The sequence below is a fragment of the Octopus sinensis genome, linkage group LG25 (genome assembly GCF_006345805.1).
Source record: "Octopus sinensis linkage group LG25, ASM634580v1, whole genome shotgun sequence".
NCBI classification, from domain to species: Eukaryota; Metazoa; Mollusca; class Cephalopoda; order Octopoda; family Octopodidae; genus Octopus; species Octopus sinensis.
The window spans coordinates 12728465-12749892 of NC_043021.1; the positions used below are offsets into that span (position 1 = coordinate 12728465).

Consider the following 21428-nt stretch of genomic DNA (forward strand, 5'->3'; position numbering starts at 1 on the left):
GTTGAAAAAAACAAATAGCATGGTACCGTAGGCTATGCATGCAAAACTCCAGGAGTTCCAACAAAACCTGAGTTAAAAAAAGGAAAAATAAAGGTAATAGTAATAATAGGAGACAAAAATATATTATAAAAGAATAATATTTCTGATTTCTTACTTTGTGGCTCATCAAAGGGAATATTCTTCTTTTTTCTTGGACGAATCAATTGCCAGTTTGGAATTACATGAGGGGGACTCTGTGGCTCCAGAGGTTGCGTACGACTCTGTGAGATCCAGACAGGATGTGGATGGAAATACGACAATCCTATCTGGCGAAGTTTTTCACTTGCTGTAGCCTACAAAAGATGAATCTATATAATAATCTGCTAGTTTGTGAGTGAGAGGTGGAGTAAAAATGAGAGAGAGAGAGAGGGGGGAGTGGGGGAGAAATGTGAGTAGAAAAGAAAGAAGAGAAGTGTTTAATAATACACTAAGGCGAAATGCATCACGTGGTTAGTTGAGAGAGGGGGTGATGAGTGACAGAAAAAGATGGTGAGAGGAAAGAGGGAGAGAGAAGTGTTAATGATGTGCTGTAGGGTAGGGAGAGAACGGTGAAGAGAAAGAAGGAAATGTTAAAGACATGAAGAGGGGAATGACATGGTTAAAAAGTTTGTTGAAGAGGTAGAGAGAAAGAGAGAAATGTAAAGTGCTTAGCTGGGGGAAATTTTAAAATCAGATAATATATTATTGTGACTGGACAGACAGACAAACAGATTGCGAAAGTCTACTCAAAAGTATGCTAGCAAGAGATGCTTGCTTCATTTTTTTTACAGTTTTAGATGGACGAACAGACAGACAGGCAGACAGATAAATAGACAGATAGACAGGCGGCGAGCTGGCAGAATTGTTACCACGCCGGGCGAAATGCGTAGCCATATTTCATCTGCCGTTACATTCTGAGTTCAAATTCCGCCGAGGTCGACTTTGCCTTTCATCCTTTCGGGGTCGATTAAATAAGTACCAGTTACGCACTGGGGTCGATATACACGACTTAATCCGTTTGTCTGTCCTTGTTTGTCCTTTCTATATTTAGCCCCTTGTGGGCAATAAAGAAATATAGACAGATAGACAGACAGAAAAATAGAGACTTTATTTATATGTAAGTATTCAAATATATACATATAAATGACACAAAAAAACGTCATATTTAAAAAGAAGAAAAGAAAAAGAACAATAAAGAAAAAAATGCTTGTAACCTTACCATTTCCGCAAATGAAGAAGCTTTTAAAGGTGCTGGTGGTGTCCAATGCGTAGCAAATATCATTAATCCGCTGTTTTCATTATTTTTCACATCAATCTGATTGAATCTTTCTCCTGGAAAATGATGGGAAATTCCAAGAATAGGTCGTCTTCTAGAGTTTATTCATATAAAAAAGCTATAGAATGCCAAAACTAAAATACCTGGTGGTAGTTAGTTTCATCCTTGTAGATTTGTCATTATTGACACCGTCATTGTCATCAACATTGTCGTCGTTATCATTTAATGTCCATTTTTTCATGCTTGCATGAAATTGGACGAAATTTCTTGAGGTACCTTTTTTTCCATCTTTTACGGCTGGATGCTCTTCCTGTCACCCACTCTCACCTGTTTCCAAGTAAAGCAGTATTTTCCCTTGGCTGAACATGTCTTCCACAAAAGACTAAAAGCGAAGGACACCATTTGCATGGTGGTGGCACTTGCTTACAGCTATCATGTGGCACTTGCTTACAGCTATCATGGGAAGGAGACCATAATGTGGGATGATGTCAGCAGCTGGGGAGCTGATCAGAAGAGGAACGGCGCAGAGGTGATGTGCGCACAGGCAGGGGATGATCGGGCCTTTTCGATTGGGATAGCTGACAGTGCTGGATGTGTGAGCATTTCGATAAGGTGAGGGACAGCAGCTGCTATTTTTAGCGTTTGAGTCGGGCCACGTGGAAGGGTGCGTTACCACTGGAGAGGTCTGTGTTGTCAAAGAGAAGGTAGGTATCTTACTTCTAATCTCCCACATACACCACACATAACTCAAACACATGCAAACATGCACACATACGTACATATATATATATATTTGTCTTAGGAAGGGCATCCAGCCATAAAAACCATACCAGAACAGACCTCAATGATGATGGTGTCACATAAAAAGCAGTCAGTCCACTCTGTAAGGTGGCTGGCTTTAGGAAGGGCATCCAGCCATAAAATCCCTGCCAAAACCGACAGTGAAGTCTGGTGAAGTTTTGGTAAATGGAAACTGAAAGAAGCCCATTGTATATATGTATGTGTGTGTGTGTGTGTTTGTGTGTCTGTGTTTGTCCCCTGCAACATTGCTTGACAACCAATGTTGGTGTGTTTATGTCCCTCATAACTTAGCGGTTCGGCAAAAAAAGGGACCGATAGAATAAGTACTAGGCTTACAAAGAATAAGTCCTGGGGTCGATTTGCTCGACTAAAGGCAGTGCTCCAGCATGGCCACAGTCAAATGACTGAAACAAGTAAAAGTGTAAAAGAGTATAAAAGAGTAAAATACAGAAATAAAAAAATTTGGCTTGGGTTACCTACTTGAAAGTTCTCTCTCAACGGCGTCCCTTTTATCTTTGCCTTTTTCCTTGTCTTTGTCTTTATCTTTGTCCCTGCCTGTTCAAAAATGGAATCGAGATTCCACAAGAGAAAACCTTTATCAAAGTGTTTCAAATGACTTGCTAAATACAATTAAAATTTTCCAGGCTTCCGAATGTTCATTAGACTATAAGACTATTAACTTCACTAATTTTACCCTTACAACATATTTATTTCTTTATTGCCCACAGGGGGCTAAACATAGAGGGGACAAACAAGGACAGACAAAAAGGATTAAGTCGATTACATCGACTCCAGTGCGTAACTGGTACTTATTTAATTGAAACCGAAAGGATGAAAGGAAAGGTCAACCTTGGTGGAATTTGAACTCAGAGCGTAACGGCAGATGAAATACTGCTAAGCATTTCACCTAACGTGCTAATGATTCTGCCAGCTTGCAGCTCTAACAACATATTGGCAGAGTGAAGGAATCCTTGAAGGTCAAAGGTCAGGATCACCAAGCTCTATTAAGAGAGTAACTGTGATGCATCCATAGGAGTGGTGTCCATCTAAAAGATTCATTATGACTCCAGCTTCCAATTCAAATTCATAACAATAGAATTGGATAACGACAAAGAATCATGAGAACCTGTGAAAGCAGCATGGTGGATTGTGAAGAGGTAGCTGAGACCCCCTTCGGTCATGACTGACCCTGGGATCGCACCTAGAAAGTTACTCTCCCAGGCACAAGTCCAGGTAAGGTTGTTTATGGAAGACCAGCAGTCGCCCATGCATACTCGCCTCCCCTCTCCACGCCACCAGTTTTATCCGAGGGAAAGGCAAAATTTTGTTTTAAGTTGTTTGGAATTAGTACAATGCTTCTAGGTTGAGTTGTCAAAAAAAATGTCTTGGACTAATTTTTCAGGTTCTTTATGTTCTAAGCTCAAATCCTGCTGAGGTTAATTTTGCTTTCATTCTCCTGCGGTCAATTAAATAAAGTAAGTGCCGGTCAAGAACTGCAGTCAATACAATCAACTAACCCAATCTCTCGTCGAAATTACTGGCCTTGTTTGTATCTAAATCAAAAATTATCATAAAGATCTAACATTACCACTACACACATTTTTGTCTTTCAACCCTTTCGTTACCAACCTGGCTGAAACTGAATCTGGCTCTGTAGTACAAATGTCTTGTTTTCATAAGTTTTGAATTAAAATCTTCCACCAAACCTTAGTCATAATTTATGTTCCTAACACTAGCTGAATGATAACTAAGTTATTTTACTAAATTCTTTGTTATATTTAAAATTAATTGAAAGAAACACAGAACATCTCAACAGAAATATGGTAAGAAAAGGGTTAATGTCACCATGATATTTTCAACCCTTTCGTTACCAACCTGGCTGAAACCGGCTCTGGCTCTGAGTACAAATGTCTTGTTTTCATAAGTTTTGAATTAAAATCTTCCATCAAACCTTAGTCGCAATTTATGTTCCTAACACTAGCTGAATGATGACTAAATTATTTTACTAAATTCTTTGTTATATTTAAAATTAATGGAAAGAAACACAGAGCATCTCAAAATAAATACAGTAACGAAAGGATAAATCAAATTTAGGGCTAAAATTTTCAAATAAATTTCTTTCACCTCTCCTGGAAGTCGCAGTTCTTGTTGGTTCGTGTTTATCTCCATGCTCCCTTTCCGACTTCTCGGACTTTTCGACCTTTTCAGTTTTAGGAGTACTTTCCTTCTGAAAGGCAAAATATATGCATGACACAAAAGTTAATCGAAGGAACAGATATGGCTTGGCTGGTGTGCTTAAGAAATTTGCTTCTCAAATATTTGGGGAAATATGAGTGTGTGGGGCAAGGTGAGAGAGAAAAAAAATGACTCAGACATGATAGATCAGGAAGTAGGGGATGATGAGCAAGGCATAGGAGTGGGAGGGAGGGAGATGTAGAAGTAAATAAGGGTGACTACAGAACGTGGGGCTGCTGAGTGTTGAGAATGATAGCAGATATGAGACATGTTAAGATGGAGTATGGCAGAGGAGAGGAGATAACTGGGGGCACAGAGAAGAAGTGTAGGTAGGGATGATAATGAGAACGAGAGAAGGGAGCAGTTCCAGGGGTTGAGGGAGGTGACTGGAAATGCAAAGAAATAGGGAAAATGATATGTGCTGATGCGGCTTTCGAGTGATTGCAGTAGTCAAGATAGAGGGGTGATGGGTGCTGTGTTAATGCTTGATTAGGCTGAAAGGATGGAGAAGTAGGGCCCTGCATGTACAAGCATACCCGAGGTGGTTTTACAACATCAGTTTTTTCTGTGATGGACAGATCTTCTCAAGAGCAAGGAATCACTGATTATCTCAATCCTTTTTCATTTCCTCAATAAGGCTTAATATCTTGAGATCAGCCTCCACTACTTTATCCTATGTCTTCCTGAGTCTCCCTCTTGTGCAAGTTCCATCCATTTTATGTGATCAGCACTTTTTTTTATGCAGTGTCCCTCATCAATATGCATCACATAACCTTACAGGTTCTCTCTTGCACACTACAATGTGATGCCTCTTATGCCCATTTTTTTCTCATAATACATTAGCGCTTTGTCATACATGAACACTGATAGTAAAAACTGTTTGCCAGCATAACATGGCAGTCCTGGTTTAGGACTAATGTTGCTGTAATTTAGCCCCAGGAGACATCATCTCCAGTTGGCTATACAACACAGTCTGTGTCCTTATATTTTCGAACAAGGGACACAGATCATGTCGTATAGCCAACTGGAGACGATGTCTCCTGGGGCTAAATTACAGCAACATTAGTCCTAAACCAGGATGGCCATGTTATGTTGGCAAACAATCTTTACTACAAAGTACTGTTGCTGAATATCTCACATTGTGAGATTTAAAAATAGTAATTTTCAAATGAACACCGATGTTGCACATCTAATGGAGCCTTCCAACTTCATTCCTCTCTTGATCTTGCGTGTCCAATGCACTCAAGGTCCATGTTTCACTACCATGGACCATTGTTGTTCATATGCAGGCATCATACAATCTGCCCTTCACTCTGAGAGAGAGGCCTTTTGTTATCAACACAGGTAATAGCCCTTTCGACTTTCTTTGTCCCATTCTTATTCTAACAACTGTACCTTCAGAACACCCTCCTATGCTGATAGGTAACAAACTATCTAATACCTTTTGGGAATTCAAGAAAATTAATTCTCCATGTACCTTTAGTGTTTGTGGCTCCTGTGCATGTTGCATACAAACACTACTTTCTATATATGTATATATATATATATATATATATATATATATATATGTATGTATGTAAGTGTGTGTTTGTGTGTCTGTGTTTGTCCCCCTAGCATTGCTTGGCAACCGATGCTGGTGTGTTTACGGCCCCGTCACTTAGCGGTTCAGCAAAAGAGACCGATAGAATAAGTACTGGGCTTACAAAGAATAAGTCCTGGGGTCGATTTGCTCGACTAAAGGCGGTGCTCCAGCATGGCCGCAGTCAAATGACTGAAACAAGTAAAAAAGTAAAAGAGATATATATATATATATATAAGCACAGGAGGAGGAAGAGGAGGAGGAGGGGAGATGAGGAGGAAGATGAGGAGGAGAAGGAGGAAGAAGAAGGAAGAAGAAGAAGAAGGAAGAAGAAGAAGAAGAAGAAGAAGAAGAAGGAAGAAGAAGAAGAAGAAGAAGAAGAAGGAAAGAAAGAAAGAAAGAAAGGAAAGCTCACTGATTTGCTTGGTTGAACAATGAGTGACTCTACAGCATCAATAGCGATTGCGTCAACAACTGGTTCTTCCTTTACAGTCACCGCATCCTCTGGCTTCCATTCCGGCAGCACTTTGGTCAGCAACTGCCAGGTCTTCTCTGTGTTTTTGTGGCTGCGATAAAACAACAACAACAACAACATCAGCAAGAAATTTTCTTGGACTACAGATTTGATGGCCTATGTATAACTCCCCATACATCATTGTCACTGTCACCACCACCACCACCACCACCACCACCACCATCATCATCTTCTTCTTCTTCTTCTTCTCCTCCTCCTCCTCCTCCCCCTTCTTCTTCTTCTTCCAATCAGGACTCATGCCATTAGCCACAAAGAATAATCTCTAATTCGAGCCTACTCTAAGCTACTAAGAGTGCGTGTGGCAACTTGAAGATCCACCCACCACACGCGATAGACTGGCGGTTGCACGGGCGCGAAAGCTACGTTGTTATCCTCAGTCCATAAAAGGTGGTTTTTTTAACGAGTGGAGAGCTGAACCATCCTGGAGTACAGAGGATTCGCAATCTAGACTAGGGTCTGAAAGTTTACCACACCATAGTGGGGTACACCATGGTTCCTCTGCTTTGTGGCAGAAGTAGGAAGAATGAGTGAGAGAAAGTTGTGGTGAAAGAGTACAGCGGGGGTTCACATCAGCCCCACCCCTGCCGGAGCCTTGTGAAGCTTTAGGTGTTTTTGCACAATAAATACTCACAATGCCCGGTCTGGGAATCGAAGCCACGTTCTTACGACTGCGAGTCCACTGCCCTAACCACTGGGCCATTGTGCCTCCACATCGTCATCATTGCCACCACTGCCACTATCATGGTCATCATCATCATCATCAATATCATGATCATTGTCGTCAGTTTAACGTCCACTTTTCAATGCTCACATGGGCTAAATGGAATTAACTTCGGCGCATTGGACTCTGAATGTCTGAATGTTCTTCCAGTTACTAACCCTCACCTGTTTCCAAGTAAGGTAACGCTTCCCTGTGACCACACATATTTTCACGGAAGATTGGAAAAGAAGGACACTGCTTGTATGAAGGTGGCACTCGTTTACAACAATCACACAATGTCAAAGCAAAGAGACCATAACAACACACACACACAATGGGTTTCTTTTAGTTTCTGACTACCAAATCCACTCACAAGGCTTTGGTCAGTCTAAAGCAGTGGTTCTCAACCAGGAATTTCGAAAGAGGTATCCATAAACTAGTTTTTAAACAGCAAATGGCTATAGGGGTCTGCCAGAATGAAACAGTAATCAAAGGAGGAGTCCATAAATAAAAAATGGTTGAGAACCACAAGCTGTGGCTGAAGATGCTTGGCCAAAGAGTCACACAGTGAAGTTGAACCTGAAACCCTATGGTTAGCAAACAAACTTCTTACCACACAGCCATGCCTGCTTCTATATACTCTCTCGCCACTTCATCACCACTAACTACGCCACCACAGGGCCACTTGGTATTGGCCTTTATCATTCTCTTATTACTATTTATTCACCAACATTTTGTCTTTCTCCACTTTACTTTTAAAACCCATCACTCACCCTTAAAACTTTCAAATGCCTCATCCCCTTCAAATATCCCTAATCACTCAGCTTCTTATCTCTTTACTGCCCACAAGGGGCTAAACACAGAGAGAACAAACAAGGACAGACAAACGGATTAAGTGGATAATATCGACCCCAGTGCGTAACTGGTACTTATTTAATCGACCCTGAAAGGATGAAAGGCAAAGTCGACCTCGGTGGAAAGTAGCGGCAGACGAAATACCTATTTCTTTATTACCCACAAGGGGCTAAACACATACAGAACAAACAAGGACAGACAAATGGATTAAGTGGATAATATCGACCCCAGTGCATAACTGGTACTTATTTAATCGACCTTGAAAGGATGAAAGGCAAAGTTGAACTCGGTGGAAAGTAGCGGCAGACGAAATACCTATTTCTTTATTACCCACAAGGGGCTAAACACATAGAGAACAAACAAGGACAGACAAATGGATTAAGTGGATAATATCGACCCCAGTGCATAACTGGTACTTATTTAATCGACCTTGAAAGGATGAAAGGCAAAGTTGAACTCGGTGGAAAGTAGCGGCAGACGAAATACCTATTTCTTTATTACCCACAAGGGGCTAAACACATAGAGAACAAACAAGGACAGACAAACGGATTAAGTGGATAATATCGACCCCAGTGCATAACTGGTACTTATTTAATCGACCTTGAAAGGATGAAAGGCAAAGTCGACCTCGGTGGAATTTGAACTCAGAATGTAACGGCAGACGAAATACCTATTTCTATTTCCTTATTACCCACAAGGGGCTAAACATAGAGGGGACAAACAAGGACAGACATAGGTATTAAGTCGATTACATCGACCCCAGTGCGGAACTGGTACTTAATTTATCGACCCCGAAAGGATGAAAGGCAAAGTCAACCTCGGCGGAATTTGAACTCACAACGTAACGACAGACGAAATACCGTTGAGCATTTCGCCCGGCGTGCTAATGTTTCTGCCAGCTCGCCGCCTAATCACTCAGCTTCTACCATCATGTTCTCACTCCATCCCCTCTCTCTCTCTCTTTCTTTCTTTCTCTCTCTCTCACTCTCTCTCTCAACCCTCCTGGTTCTTTTTCTGTCGTCATTCTCTCTGTTACCACTCTTCACTGTCATTATCACTGCCGTTGTTGTTGTCGTTGTCTTCATCCTCATTACCGCCAACACCATATAATTAAAAAATATGCACGATTAACCCTTTAGCATTTGGGTTCCCCTGTCAAGCATAAACCCTATTTATTCATTGTTTTGAATTAGTCACACATTACCTCGTAGCTTTGCGATCTTTGATGATGTGATTACTTTTAGGGTACGTGTGAGAGGCTGGATCTGGCCAGTTTGAACATAAAAACAGGTAGAAATAATTTGGCTGGGTAGGGCCCGGTTTAAATGTTAAAGGGTTAAACTATCAAATTTTGGACATGAAAAGGATATTGAAAATTACAATGCAACACAAAGGCAAACTCACGTGATTTGAACTACCTCAGGGAGCCAACCGGTCAGAGTGTGCAAAACATTGAATTCCCCAATCTCATTGCTTCCACAGTTCAGAGTGTAGCTGTTCAAGAGAGAGAAAAGGAAAAGACTGACACATTGTTGCGATTAAACATCATCATCATCATCATCATCATTTAATGTCCGCTTTCCATGCTAGCATGGGTTGGACGATTTGACTGAGGACTGGCAAACCAGATGTCTATACCAGGCCCCAATCTGATCTGGCAGAGTTTCTACAGCTGGATGCCCTTCCTAACGCCAACCACTCCGAGAGTGTAGTGGGTGCTTTTATGTGCCATCGGCATGAATCTGCTCCAAGCTTTATTTGCACAACATCACACCCTAAGTTTAAAAACAACTCAGATGACACTTTCTTCCATGATTTCAAACATTGTATTCCAGATCACGATAACAAGTTGATCCTAGGTGCCATGCAGTGGGATTGAACTCAAATCTATGTAGTTGGGAAGCAATCTTCTTAACCACACAGTCAATTTTTAAAAAATAAATAAATATATATAAATAACATTTAAAACTACAAAAGAAAAGGAAAAACAAATACTATCTTACTTTAGGCTGGCAACTTTGAGCAGTGCCTTTGTAAGTAACATGGGCCATAATTCATGTGGTTGTGTTGTTGTAGGTAGGAGTAACTTGTCTTTGCCAAACGGCAAAGTGTCATCAACGATCAGCTTTCTCCAGCAGCCCTGAAACAAATAATTATAATAATTACTGTATTTACTTTTATTCATGGATAAGTCACACTCGTAATTTAGCATCAAATCTTGGTGCAGCTTAATATGTTCCTAAAAAGGTCGTTTCTAATATCTAAAATGGGTCCACTGTTAACAAGTGAACCTCAGTATATGATCAGGAGACTGAGTAGATCCAGCTTAATTTGATGGAGCCAAATATGTAATGCTTTAAAAAGTGTGCTCCTTATCATTGACGGCAGTGGCGGCATCCTTTAATATCTGTTTTTCATGCTGGCATCAGTTGGACGGTATGACTAGTGCTAAGGGCGGCGAGCTGGCAGAAACGTTAGCACGCCGGGCGAAATGCTTAGCAGTATTTCGTCTGCCACTACGTTCTGAGTTCAAATTCCGCCGAGGTCGACTTTGCCTTTCATCCTTTCGGGGTTGATTAAATAAGTACCAGTTACGCACTGGGGTCAATATAATCTACTTAATCCGTTTGTCTGTCCTTGTTTGTCCCCTCTATGTTTGGCCCCTTGTGGGTAATAAAGAAATAGGTATGACTAGTGCTGGGAAGCTGAAGAGCTGCACTAGGTTCCAGTCTGATTCGGCTTGATTTCTATAATGCAACACCCTTCTAAATGCCAGCCACTTACAGTGTGTGTACTGGGTGCTTTTAGCGCACCACTGGCACAAGCACTTTTACGCGACACCAGAACAAGTGCTGTTTATGTAGCACCAGCACGAGTGCTTTTTTTGTGGACCCAGCACAGCAGTCTTACAGGTCAATCCTCTTCACCAGGAGATGCGGCCTTAACACTTCTGCCATGGGGGACGGGGTCTTCTTGAGTACAACAAGGCAGCAGGTATCTCACTCCTTCATCATAATCTTATTCATTATGCTACAATAAGCTCAACCAAATGTTTGGAGTTAAATCCCCACTGAAGGTGATATTTAAATAGCAGCAGGTCACCTAAGAGTTACTACCTAGGTGGACCCAGCTCCCTTAGAGGGGGGTGAGGAGGAGGAGGAGGGGATGGAAGGAGGATGGGATGGGAGATGGATGGAAGGAGGAGGAGGGGAGGAGGGTGGTAGGGGAGGATGGGAGGAGAGGAGGAGGATGGAAGAGTAGGATGGGAGGGGAGGATGGGAAGGGAGGATGGGAGGGGAGGATGGGAGGAGGATGGGAGAGGAGGATGGGAGGAGGAAGGGAGGAGGAGGATGGGAGGAGGAGGAAGGGAGGAGGAGGATGGGAGGAGGAGGATGGAAGGAGGGGGATGGAAGGAGGGGGATGGAAGGAGGGGGAGGGGGGGAGGAGGAGGATGGGAGGAGGAGGATAATCTTGATTAAATAAAGCAGTGATATGATGGTTGTATCTCGTTATTTTTTTGGAGTGTGATTTAAATTATGATAAACAATATCTGCCAAGACACGCAAGAAAAAGGTTGCCCAGGGTTGTGAAAGAAATAAACTTACCATGAAATATAAACGAACGATGTATTTGCCATGAGGATTGTATTGGGGCATGTGTGGCCCTTTGCCTGACTTGCACAATGCATACAGGTGTTCCCAGGGTCTCCAGCTGTGGCTGTAGCTAATAAAGGGTGTGTTGGGATCAGAAACAGCAAACAAGTGTGGCACAGGTAGGAAACTGAACTCCCACAATGCAATGATCTGGCCTATTATATTCCGCATCACCTAAAATGGAAAGGACGCACATTATTATAATGTGTGTGTGTGTGTGTGTACGCACGTGCGGGTGCATGTGTATGCGTATGTGCATCTTAGCATATGTGTGCATCTGTGCACACATGTGTATGTGTGCATATGCATGTGTGCATGCATGTGTATGTGCACATGCATGTGTGTTGTGTGTGTGACATGCGTGTGTGTGTGTGTGTGTACGCACGTGCAGGTGCATGTGTATGTGCATATTAGCATATGTGTGTGCATTTGTGCACATGTGTATATGTGTGCATATGTATGTGTGCATGTATGTGTATGTGTGCATGTGTATGTGTGCATGTATGTGTATGTGCGCATGCATGTGTGTTGTTGTTGTGTGTACGCACATGTGGGTGCATGTGTATGTGTATGTGCATCTTAGCATATGTGTGTGCATCTGTGCACGTGTGTGTTTGTGTTTATATGTATGTCTGCATGCATGTGTATGTGTGCATGCATGTGTGTGTTGTTGTTGTTGTGTGTGTGCATGTGTGTATGTGCGTGTGTGTACGCACATGTGGGTGCATGTGTATGTACATCTTTGCATGTGTGTTTGCGTTTGTGCACGTGTGTGTATGTGTGCATATGTATTCATGCATGTATGTGTATGTGCACACATGTGTGTTGTTGTGTGTGTGCATGTGTGTACGCACATGTGGATGCACGTGTATGAGTATGTGCATCTTTACACGTGTGTTTGCGTCTGTGCATGTGTGTGTATGTGTGCATGTATGTGTAGGTGCACACATGTGTGTTGTTGTTGTTGTGTGTGTGTGTGTGTGCACAAAAAAAGGAGGGAGAGATACAAGACGTATAACAGAGAGGATAATTAGATGTTCTTAGAGGAGAATTTTTACGGAGCAAATCGGTGGTTTGTGCTGAATTCCAGTCAGACCAAAGTTGATATTGTGGCAGAGCAAGAAAGTAGACTGAGCCATGAAAGCGAAGAGGCAGGCTTGTAAGGTTCAAAAGAACAGAGGAGAAAAGAATTCTAACAGGTGGCTAGAAGAGAAGTTCCTATTTAGAAATAGGAGAAGCAGAAAAGAAGACATGAGGACCAAAAGGTATAAGGGTAAAAGCGGCGAGCTGGCAGAAACGTTAGCACGCCGGGCGAAATGCTTAGCAGTATTTCGTCTGCCATTACGTTCTGAGTTCAAATTCTGCCAAGGTCGACTTTGCCTTTCATCCTTTTGGGGTCGATAAATTAAGTACCAGTTACGCACTGGGGTCGATGTAATCGACTTAATACCTATGTCTATCCTTGTTTGTCCCCTCTGTGTTTAGCCCCTTGTGGGTAATAAAGAAATAGGTATAAGTGTTCTGGAGGTGGGGCGGGGGCTGGTGTCAGGTGTACTGTTGGCAAATTTCAGGATGCATGGAGATTTTGAAGGATGTAGTATCCCAACAGCTTATTCTATGCTTCAGCAGCTCTGAGCATGCAAACCTCTGTACTTGGCATTCATAAACTTGGAGAAAGCTTTTTACAGAGAGCTTTGCTTCCTCATCAGGCAATTGCTGAAGACGGTGACTGGCTAGTGAGAGCCATTCAAGCCACGTACAGGATGCTGTTAGTAAGGTAAGAGTGAACGGTGAATACAGCAATAAATTTATGTGCAGGTAGGAATTCACCAGGGTTTGGGTATTGGTGCCCTTCTGTTTATCATAGTCCTCCAGGCCGTAACAGAAGGATTTAAGACCCATCTATGCTGATGCCCTTGTTTTTATAAGTGAAATAGTAGTAGAATTAGAAATGAAATCCCAAGCATGGAAGCAAAATCTGGAATCAAAGGGTCTCAAATGTAACTTAACAAAGACCAAAGTGTTGGCTAATAATTAAACGGGCAGGAGCGCTAATCCCTTCAGGTAAATGGCACTGTTTAATATGTAGGTGTTGGTAGAAATTCCATATGGTGTACTCAGTGCAAACTATAGACACATAAGAGACAAACAGACAGAGAGAAACAGACAGGCAGGTAGACAAACAAGCAGATAGATTACCTCACTTTCATGAAGATGTTCATTGTTTGTGACCAGATCAAACGTGTTTAACGAGTTATTTTCAACAATCACAGGTATCTACGAAGAAACAAATAATGAGAAAAGAAAAGAAAAAAAAAGTACAAACAATCAACGAAAAATGGAGAAAAAGATGGGTTTACCATTATTGTTTTCTTTTGTGAAAACATCTTATAATCATCATCATCGTCGTTTAACATCCACTTTCCATGCTAGCATGGGTTGGATGATTTGACTGAGGTCTGGCGAACCAGACTCCAATCTGATCTGGCAGAGTTTCTACAGCTGGATGCCCTTCCTAAATCCAACCACTCCGAGAGTGTAGTGGGTGCTTTTACGTGCCACTGGCACAGGAGCCAGTCCAGCAGCACTGGCAACGACCTCGTTCAAATGCTTTTTTATGTGCCACCAGCAGAAGTGCTAGTAAGGCGACACAGGTAACGATCATGGTCAAATGGTGTGTTTGTGCGATCGGCACAAAGGCCAGCTCTGGCAATGATCTCACTCGTATGGTACTCTTAGCGCTAATCATGTTTTATATTTGTGATTTTTGTAATATTCTCCTCCTTGCTACTATTGAGGTTACAAATAAAATATCTACTCTTTTACTTGTTTCAGTCATTTGACTGCGGCCATGCTGGAGCACCACCTTTAGTCAAGCAACTCGACCCCGGGACTTATTCTTTGTAAGCCCAGTACTTATTCTATCAGTCGCTTTTGCCAAACCGCTAAGTGACTGGGACATAAACACACCAGCATCGGTTGTCAAGCAATGCTAGGGGGACAAACACAGACACAAAAACATACACGCACATATATATATATATATATACATATACACGACGGGCTTCTTTCAGTTTCCGTCTACCAAATCCACTCACAAGGCTTTGGTCGGTCCGAGGCTATAGCAGAAGACACTTGTCCAAGGTGCCACACAGTGGGACTGAACCCGGAACCATGTGGTTGGTAAGCAGGCTACTTACCACACAGCCACTCCTGCACCTATCTAAATAATTTTTGGTGTTTAACAATCAATATTTTTTTTCTCTGTTGGATTCCAAGTCAATTTTTCCCCACACTAATGTCTAATTTGATCATTTTTCAAGTTTCATAAAAATGATGCCTAAAACGATGTCTAAAATTTTGCCCATCATGCTAATGATTCCACCAGCTCGCTGCCTTAACCCTTTCGTTACCATATTTATTTTGAGATGCTCTGTGTTTCTTTCAATTATTTTAAATATAACAGAGAATTCAGTAAAATAACTTAGTTATCATTAAGCTAGTGTTAGGAACATAAATTGTGACTAAGGTTTGGTGGAAGCTAGTGTTAGGAACATAAATTGTGACTAAGGTTTGGTGGAAGATTTTAATTCAAAATTTATGAAAACATGACATTTGTACTACAGAATCAGAGCCGGTTTCAGCCGGGTTGGTAATGAAAGGGTTAACAATGCAGTATTATTGACAAGAGTAAGAAAAGCTTTTGACTTACCTTATCAATTAAGATTTCATGAGGCCGTTTCCAGTGATCTACCTTTAACGAGGGAGGAAGCTCAATTTTCCCTTCAGGGTCTTCGAAGTACTGGGTCTAGTAAAAACGAAAGAAATGTTTTTGACTGTTATAGCTATAAAACAACACGTTGCTTACTGCAAGTTATGGATGATTCTTTTATGACTTCATTGCTTTCAGGCTTAGCTTAAGGTATTTTCGCGTCCGACATCACAAAATGCCTCTGAATAAACATTGCTGGACAGCAAATAGAAACTCGGACATTGGTTAGGAAATAATTTTCATTTTTAACCTCGTATATAGTATGCACTAGGGATTCTGACCTTTAAATTTTGGGGAAAAAAATGCAGATTATACTTGAGGATTTACAGTACTTCAACTCACCACGGGGGATTTTGTCTTGGACGCATCTTTTCCTTTACCGAGACATTCCTGAAATGATAAAATCCAAGAATGAGGGTCACATCACATGGAAAAAAAAAAAAAAGGAAAACTGCACCAATGTAATTAACATCTCCCAACCAATCAAATGAACATAAAAACACGTATGACAGACACATAACACAGATATATAACAGACATATAATTCATGTGTAATGCATACATAACAAACATGCATACATATAATATACATCATCGTCATCATTGGAAGATGGATGTAAATGATGATAATGATGATGATGATGATGATATATGTTTGCTATAACAAACATACAAAGACAGCGAGCTGGCAGAAACATTAGAACACTGGGCGAAATGCTTAGCAGTATTTCATCTGCTGCTACGTTCTGAGTTCAAATTTCACAGAGGTCAACTTTGCCTTTCATCCTTTCAGGGTCGATTAAATAAGTACCAGTTACGCACTGGGGTCAATATAATGCACTTAATCCATTTGTCTGTCCTTGTTTGTCCTCTCTGTGTGTAGCCCCTTGTGGGTAGTAAAGAAATAGGTATTTCATCTGCTGCTACATTCTGAGTTCAAATTCCACCGAGGTCAACTTTGCCTTTCATCCTTTCGGGGTCGATTAAATAAGTACCAGATACGCACTGGGTTTGATATAATCGACTTAATCCATTTGTCTGTCCTTGTTTGTCCTCTCTGTGTGTAGCCCCTTGTGGGTAGTAAAGAAATAGGTATTTCATCTGCCGCTACATTCTGAGTTCAAATTCCACCGAGGTCGACTTTGCCTTTCATCCTTTCGGGGTCGATTAAATAAGTACCAGTTACGCACTGGGGTCAATAATTGACTTAATCATTTGTCTGTCCTTGTCCTCTCTGTGTGTAGCCCCTTGTGGGGTAGTAGAATAGGTATTTATCTGCCGCTACATTCTGAGTTCAAATTCCACCGAGGTCGACTTTGCCTTTCATTCTTTCGGGGTCGATTAAATAAGTACCAGTTACGCACTGGGGTCAATATAATTGACTTAATCTATTTGTCTGTCCTTGTTTGCCCTCTCTGTGTGTAGCCCCTTGTGGGTAGTAAAGAAATAAGAAACATACAAAACACATAGCAAACATGAAAACAAATATAACAAACACATAGCACACATAATAAACATGTAATACATATATAACAAGCATACAACATATATGTAGCAAACAACATATAACACATATCATAAGCATATAACACATATGATAAGCATACAACATATGTATAGCAAGCATAACAAGCAGACAAGAAATATGATAAAAATATAACACACATATAACCTTTCATCATCTGACACAAGATCACCTCCTCCAATGCCCTCTCACCACTCAAAAATTCCTTGTCTGGCAAAGTTATTTGGTGATCCTGCCGGTGCTGGTGCCATGTAAAAAGCATCCAGTCCACACTGTAAAGTGGTTGGCATTTGGAAGGGCATCCAGCTGTAGAAACCACACCAAAACTGTCCTAATCTGTGCTGGTGCCACGTAAAAAGCATTCAGTCCATAAATAAAGTCAACTGAATTGCTTGACCGGTACTTCATTTTATTGACCCTGAAAGGATGAAAAGCAATGTTGATTTCATTGAGTATTGAACCCAGAACATAGAGAGTCATAACAAAATATCATTGACAAGGATCATTTTTCTCTTGAAATGATCCTTGCCAATCCACTCTGACCCCTATGTAATATGTTTGCCAGCCTCCTCTGGCCCTGTGCCAGTGGCATGTAAAAAACACCCACTACACTCACGGAGTGGTTGGCATTAGGAAGGGCATCCAGCTGTAGAAACACTGTCAAATCAGACTAGAGCCTGGTGCAGCCTCCATGGCTTCCAGACCCCGGTCGAACTGTCCAACCCATGCTAGCATGGAAAACGGACGTTAAATGATGATGATGATGATGATGATGATGTAATACAGGTACAACACTGATTTTTCAAAACTTTTGGTTCTGAAGCCTTTTCAGACTACTGATGTAATGGAAAATAGGTCAGTTTCAAAACATTGATGTCCAGGTGACAAAATCAAAGATTGAAGGGAATAGTAGTGATTTCGGAGATGTACTTGCATAGCGAGTGACTTGATCTGAGATCGTGTGCTGGAACGAAAACAATTGCAGCGTGGAAGGTGTTTATAAGCCATTTAAGAAACACACAAAACCATTAATAATAATAATAATAATAATAATTGTGTACAGTGCTCAGGTGCACTACAACTCATCTAAAGTGTATATATAATCAGGTGTAGTTTCAGCGGATTTCGGAAAGCATGAGGGCCTTAAAGGATGCAGTGTCATGGCAGTCAACATTAGATTCACTTCAACATTTAAATTTAATTTGTCAAAATATTTTCGTCGCTTTGAGACCGTGACCTGTTCACTGACAACACGAAGTGAATCTAACGGTTTTGTGTGTTTCTTAAATGGCTTATAAACACCTTCCACAGTAGTGATTTTCTTTGATTTCTAGATAGAAACAAATAGGAAACAACACATACTGACCAAAGACAATAAAGATTTTAAAAATTTGTTACATAGGCGCAGGAGTGGCTGTGTGGTAAGTAGCTTGCTAACCAACCACATGGTTCCGGGTTCAGTCCCACTGCGTGGCATCTTGGGCAAGTGTCTTCTGCTATAGCCACGAGCCGACCAATGCCTTGTGAGTGGATTTGGTAGACGGAAACTGAAAGAAGCCTCTTGTATATATGTATATATATATATGTATGTGTGTGTTTGTGTGTCTGTGTTTGTCCCCCTAGCATTGCTTGCCAACCGATGCTGGTGTGTTTACGTCCCCGTCACTTAGCGGTTCGGCAGAAGAGACCGATAGAATAAGTACTGGGCTTACAAAGAATAAGTCCCGGGGTTGATTTGCTCGACTAAAGGCGGTGCTCCAGCATGGCCGCAGTCAAATGACTGAAACAAGTAAAAGAGTAAAAGAGAAAGAGTAAAGAGGGTGTAATCCAATAATCTGATAATCTCTTACCCATTTCTCTGAATCCACATCTGTGAACTCTGGCCATATAAGGGTGGTTTTGGCTTTTTGAGTAACATTTCCAACTGGTGTCGTAGCAGAGCTGGAAATAATAATATTTTTTACATCAAATAATGATTACTGTGGAAATGAAATGATTGATTTGATTTTAAGTAAAGAGAGAATGATATTGTAATGATATACTTTAGGTAAGGATAACTGTAGGCAAAGAATGATAGCTCCTATTACAAGGAAAAAGAATGTGGCAAGATGGCAGAATCGTCAGCATTTTGAATTAACTGCTTTGTCTTTATGTTATAAGTTCAAATTCTGCCGAGATTGACTTTGCCTTTCATCCTTTCAGGGTCAATGGAAAAAGTACTAGTTGGGCAATGAGGTTGATGTAATCAACTAGCTCCCTCCCCACCAAAATCTGATGTTACATTAAAATCGGGGTACCTCAGATATCAATCTAGTAATGCATTAAAAGCAAGGTACCTTCAGGATGTTAGTCTAGAGTTACATTGAAAGCAGGTTACCTAAAATATTTAGTGTTAAACTGAAAGCAGAGTACCTCAGATATCAATCTAATTTGAAAGTAGGGTACCTCGGGTACATCAATCTAGTGTTACATTAAAAGCAGGGTACTTCGGATATCAATCTAGATAAAAAGCAGGGTACCTCAGATATCAATGTAATTAGAAAGCAGATACCTCAGGTATCATTCGAATTAGAAAGCAGAATAGCTCAGATATCAATCTCATTAGAATGTAGGGTAGAATGTAGAGTACCTCAGAGATTTCAATCTAGTGTTACATTAAAAGCAGGGTACCTTAGCTATTAACCTTGTGTTACATTGAAAGCAGGGTACCTAAAATATCAATCTAGTGCAACAGATGTTATTGTAGAGCAATCTGTTGTTAAGCTGATTTCAACAAATGTTTTTTTTTTTAAACTGAATTATTATTATACATTCCACTTTAAGGCAGCAAGCTGGCAGAATCGTTAGCAAGCTGGGTGAAATGCTAAACGACATTTCGTCCACCTTTACATTCTGAGTTGAAATTCCGCCGAGGTCAGCTTTGCCTTTCATCCTTTCGGGGTCGATGAATGAAGTACCAGTGAAACAAGGGGGTCAATGTAATCAACAAGACCCCTTCCACAAAACACTCCAGGCCTTGTGCCTTTTAGTAGACAAACTTGTTGATATGACTGGTGTGTCCTGGAGCTCCTGCTAATGAACTTTGAGAGAGGAATTGTGAATGAAAAGTGTTGCAGCAAAATATGTGCCTCGTTTGCTCACGGAAGATCAAAAGCAGTCACGACTGAATATGTGTCATGAACTGAAAGAACAGTTGGAAGTTGATCCAAACCTTTTTTCAAAGGTCATCACTGGAGATAAAAGCTGGTGCTATGGAATTTGCAGGTGTGGAAAAGGTGAAGAAAAAACGTCAAAGGTGTTAAAAGGCATCACTTCGTAAGAGTTCCAGCACTGCTTCGAACAGTGGAAAATGCATCTGGACCAATGTATTACTTCAAATGGAGAATACTTTGAAGATAATAAAAGCGTAAACACATTTGTGTCAGAAAACAGCACAGCTCCCATGACTTTAGGAAACATTTTTTCACGCTGAAAGTTGCTGAAGCATGGAACAAACTGCCGGCATCAGTTGTTAGTTGTCGGAGCAGTGCATCCTTCAAAACTTCCATGCTTCCTGAGATTCGCCAACACTACACCTGATTTTCTCCCCTCCATACACACACAAACATGTATCTGACTCATACATTGTTCGCTTTCCAGACATTTTTACATTACTGCATATACTTTATACGCACTTTCTGACAAGTTGTAGTGCACCTGAGTACTGTATACAATAATTTCATTATTATTATTATTATAACATAAAACTAAGTGAATAAAATAATATTGCAAAATTACAGTTTCTTTTGGATACCTTGTTGTATGTGGCCTAGTATAATGTCAAGTGAAGTTTTTCCTAAATTTGAATGATTTAATTTTGGAGAAATATTTTTGTGAAAAAAACTATTTCATGCATTATCATTATGTGTTTCATCTTCAAAGAGACATCACAAAAACATTTATCTTCTTAATATAAATTTGATGTTTCTCTGTCCGTTACGTTTTTATGTTTGTTAACTCCTCCTAAACCGTTTGTGTAAGGACAACGAAACTCAAACAAGCAACGTCCCTAATCCCAGGGAATGTCTTAAGGGGGGGGTCTACTTTTTTAAGGGCCGCCTAATTGGGGTCCTCACTGATCCCCTATTTTTACTGCATTTTAAACTAAATACATGGCACTGGCGGCCAAATCGGAGCAATGACAATGAATTTCATACCATTGAACTTCCAGGGAGTATCATAAGGAGGTTCGATTTCTGAAGGGCCATTTAAATGGGGCTCCACTGACACACCACTCCACCTATTTTTATTGCATTTACCTCGCTCCTACGCTTATTGATTAAACTATGATCAGCATCATTGCTTAGCACATTAGCAGAAATAATCTTTGGGCATTCTAAATACCTTCACGTACATTCAAATCAAGATAAAGAGTTATAGCAGGTAAGTTTCAGGTGTGGTAGTATGGATATTTATATTTTGTAGTTTATGAAAACTAAT

General features: G+C 40.8%; 1 protein-coding gene across 1 annotated transcript in view; it reads right to left on the reverse strand.

Moving 5' to 3' along the window:
- Positions 1-21428, reverse strand: part of LOC115224516 (androglobin-like) — a 71638-nt gene that overhangs the window by 46056 nt on the left and 4154 nt on the right. Inside the window, exons 2-13 of the mRNA XM_029795426.2 lie at positions 18800-18890; positions 15767-15814; positions 15365-15460; positions 13852-13929; positions 11605-11826; positions 10003-10139; positions 9404-9493; positions 6325-6475; positions 4220-4322; positions 2576-2650; positions 1238-1350; positions 155-332 (exon numbers count right to left, since the gene is read on the reverse strand). Coding sequence (XP_029651286.1) covers positions 155-332; positions 1238-1350; positions 2576-2650; positions 4220-4322; positions 6325-6475; positions 9404-9493; positions 10003-10139; positions 11605-11826; positions 13852-13929; positions 15365-15460; positions 15767-15814; positions 18800-18890 — 1382 coding nt within the window. The remainder of the gene's footprint in view (positions 1-154; positions 333-1237; positions 1351-2575; positions 2651-4219; positions 4323-6324; positions 6476-9403; positions 9494-10002; positions 10140-11604; positions 11827-13851; positions 13930-15364; positions 15461-15766; positions 15815-18799; positions 18891-21428) is intronic.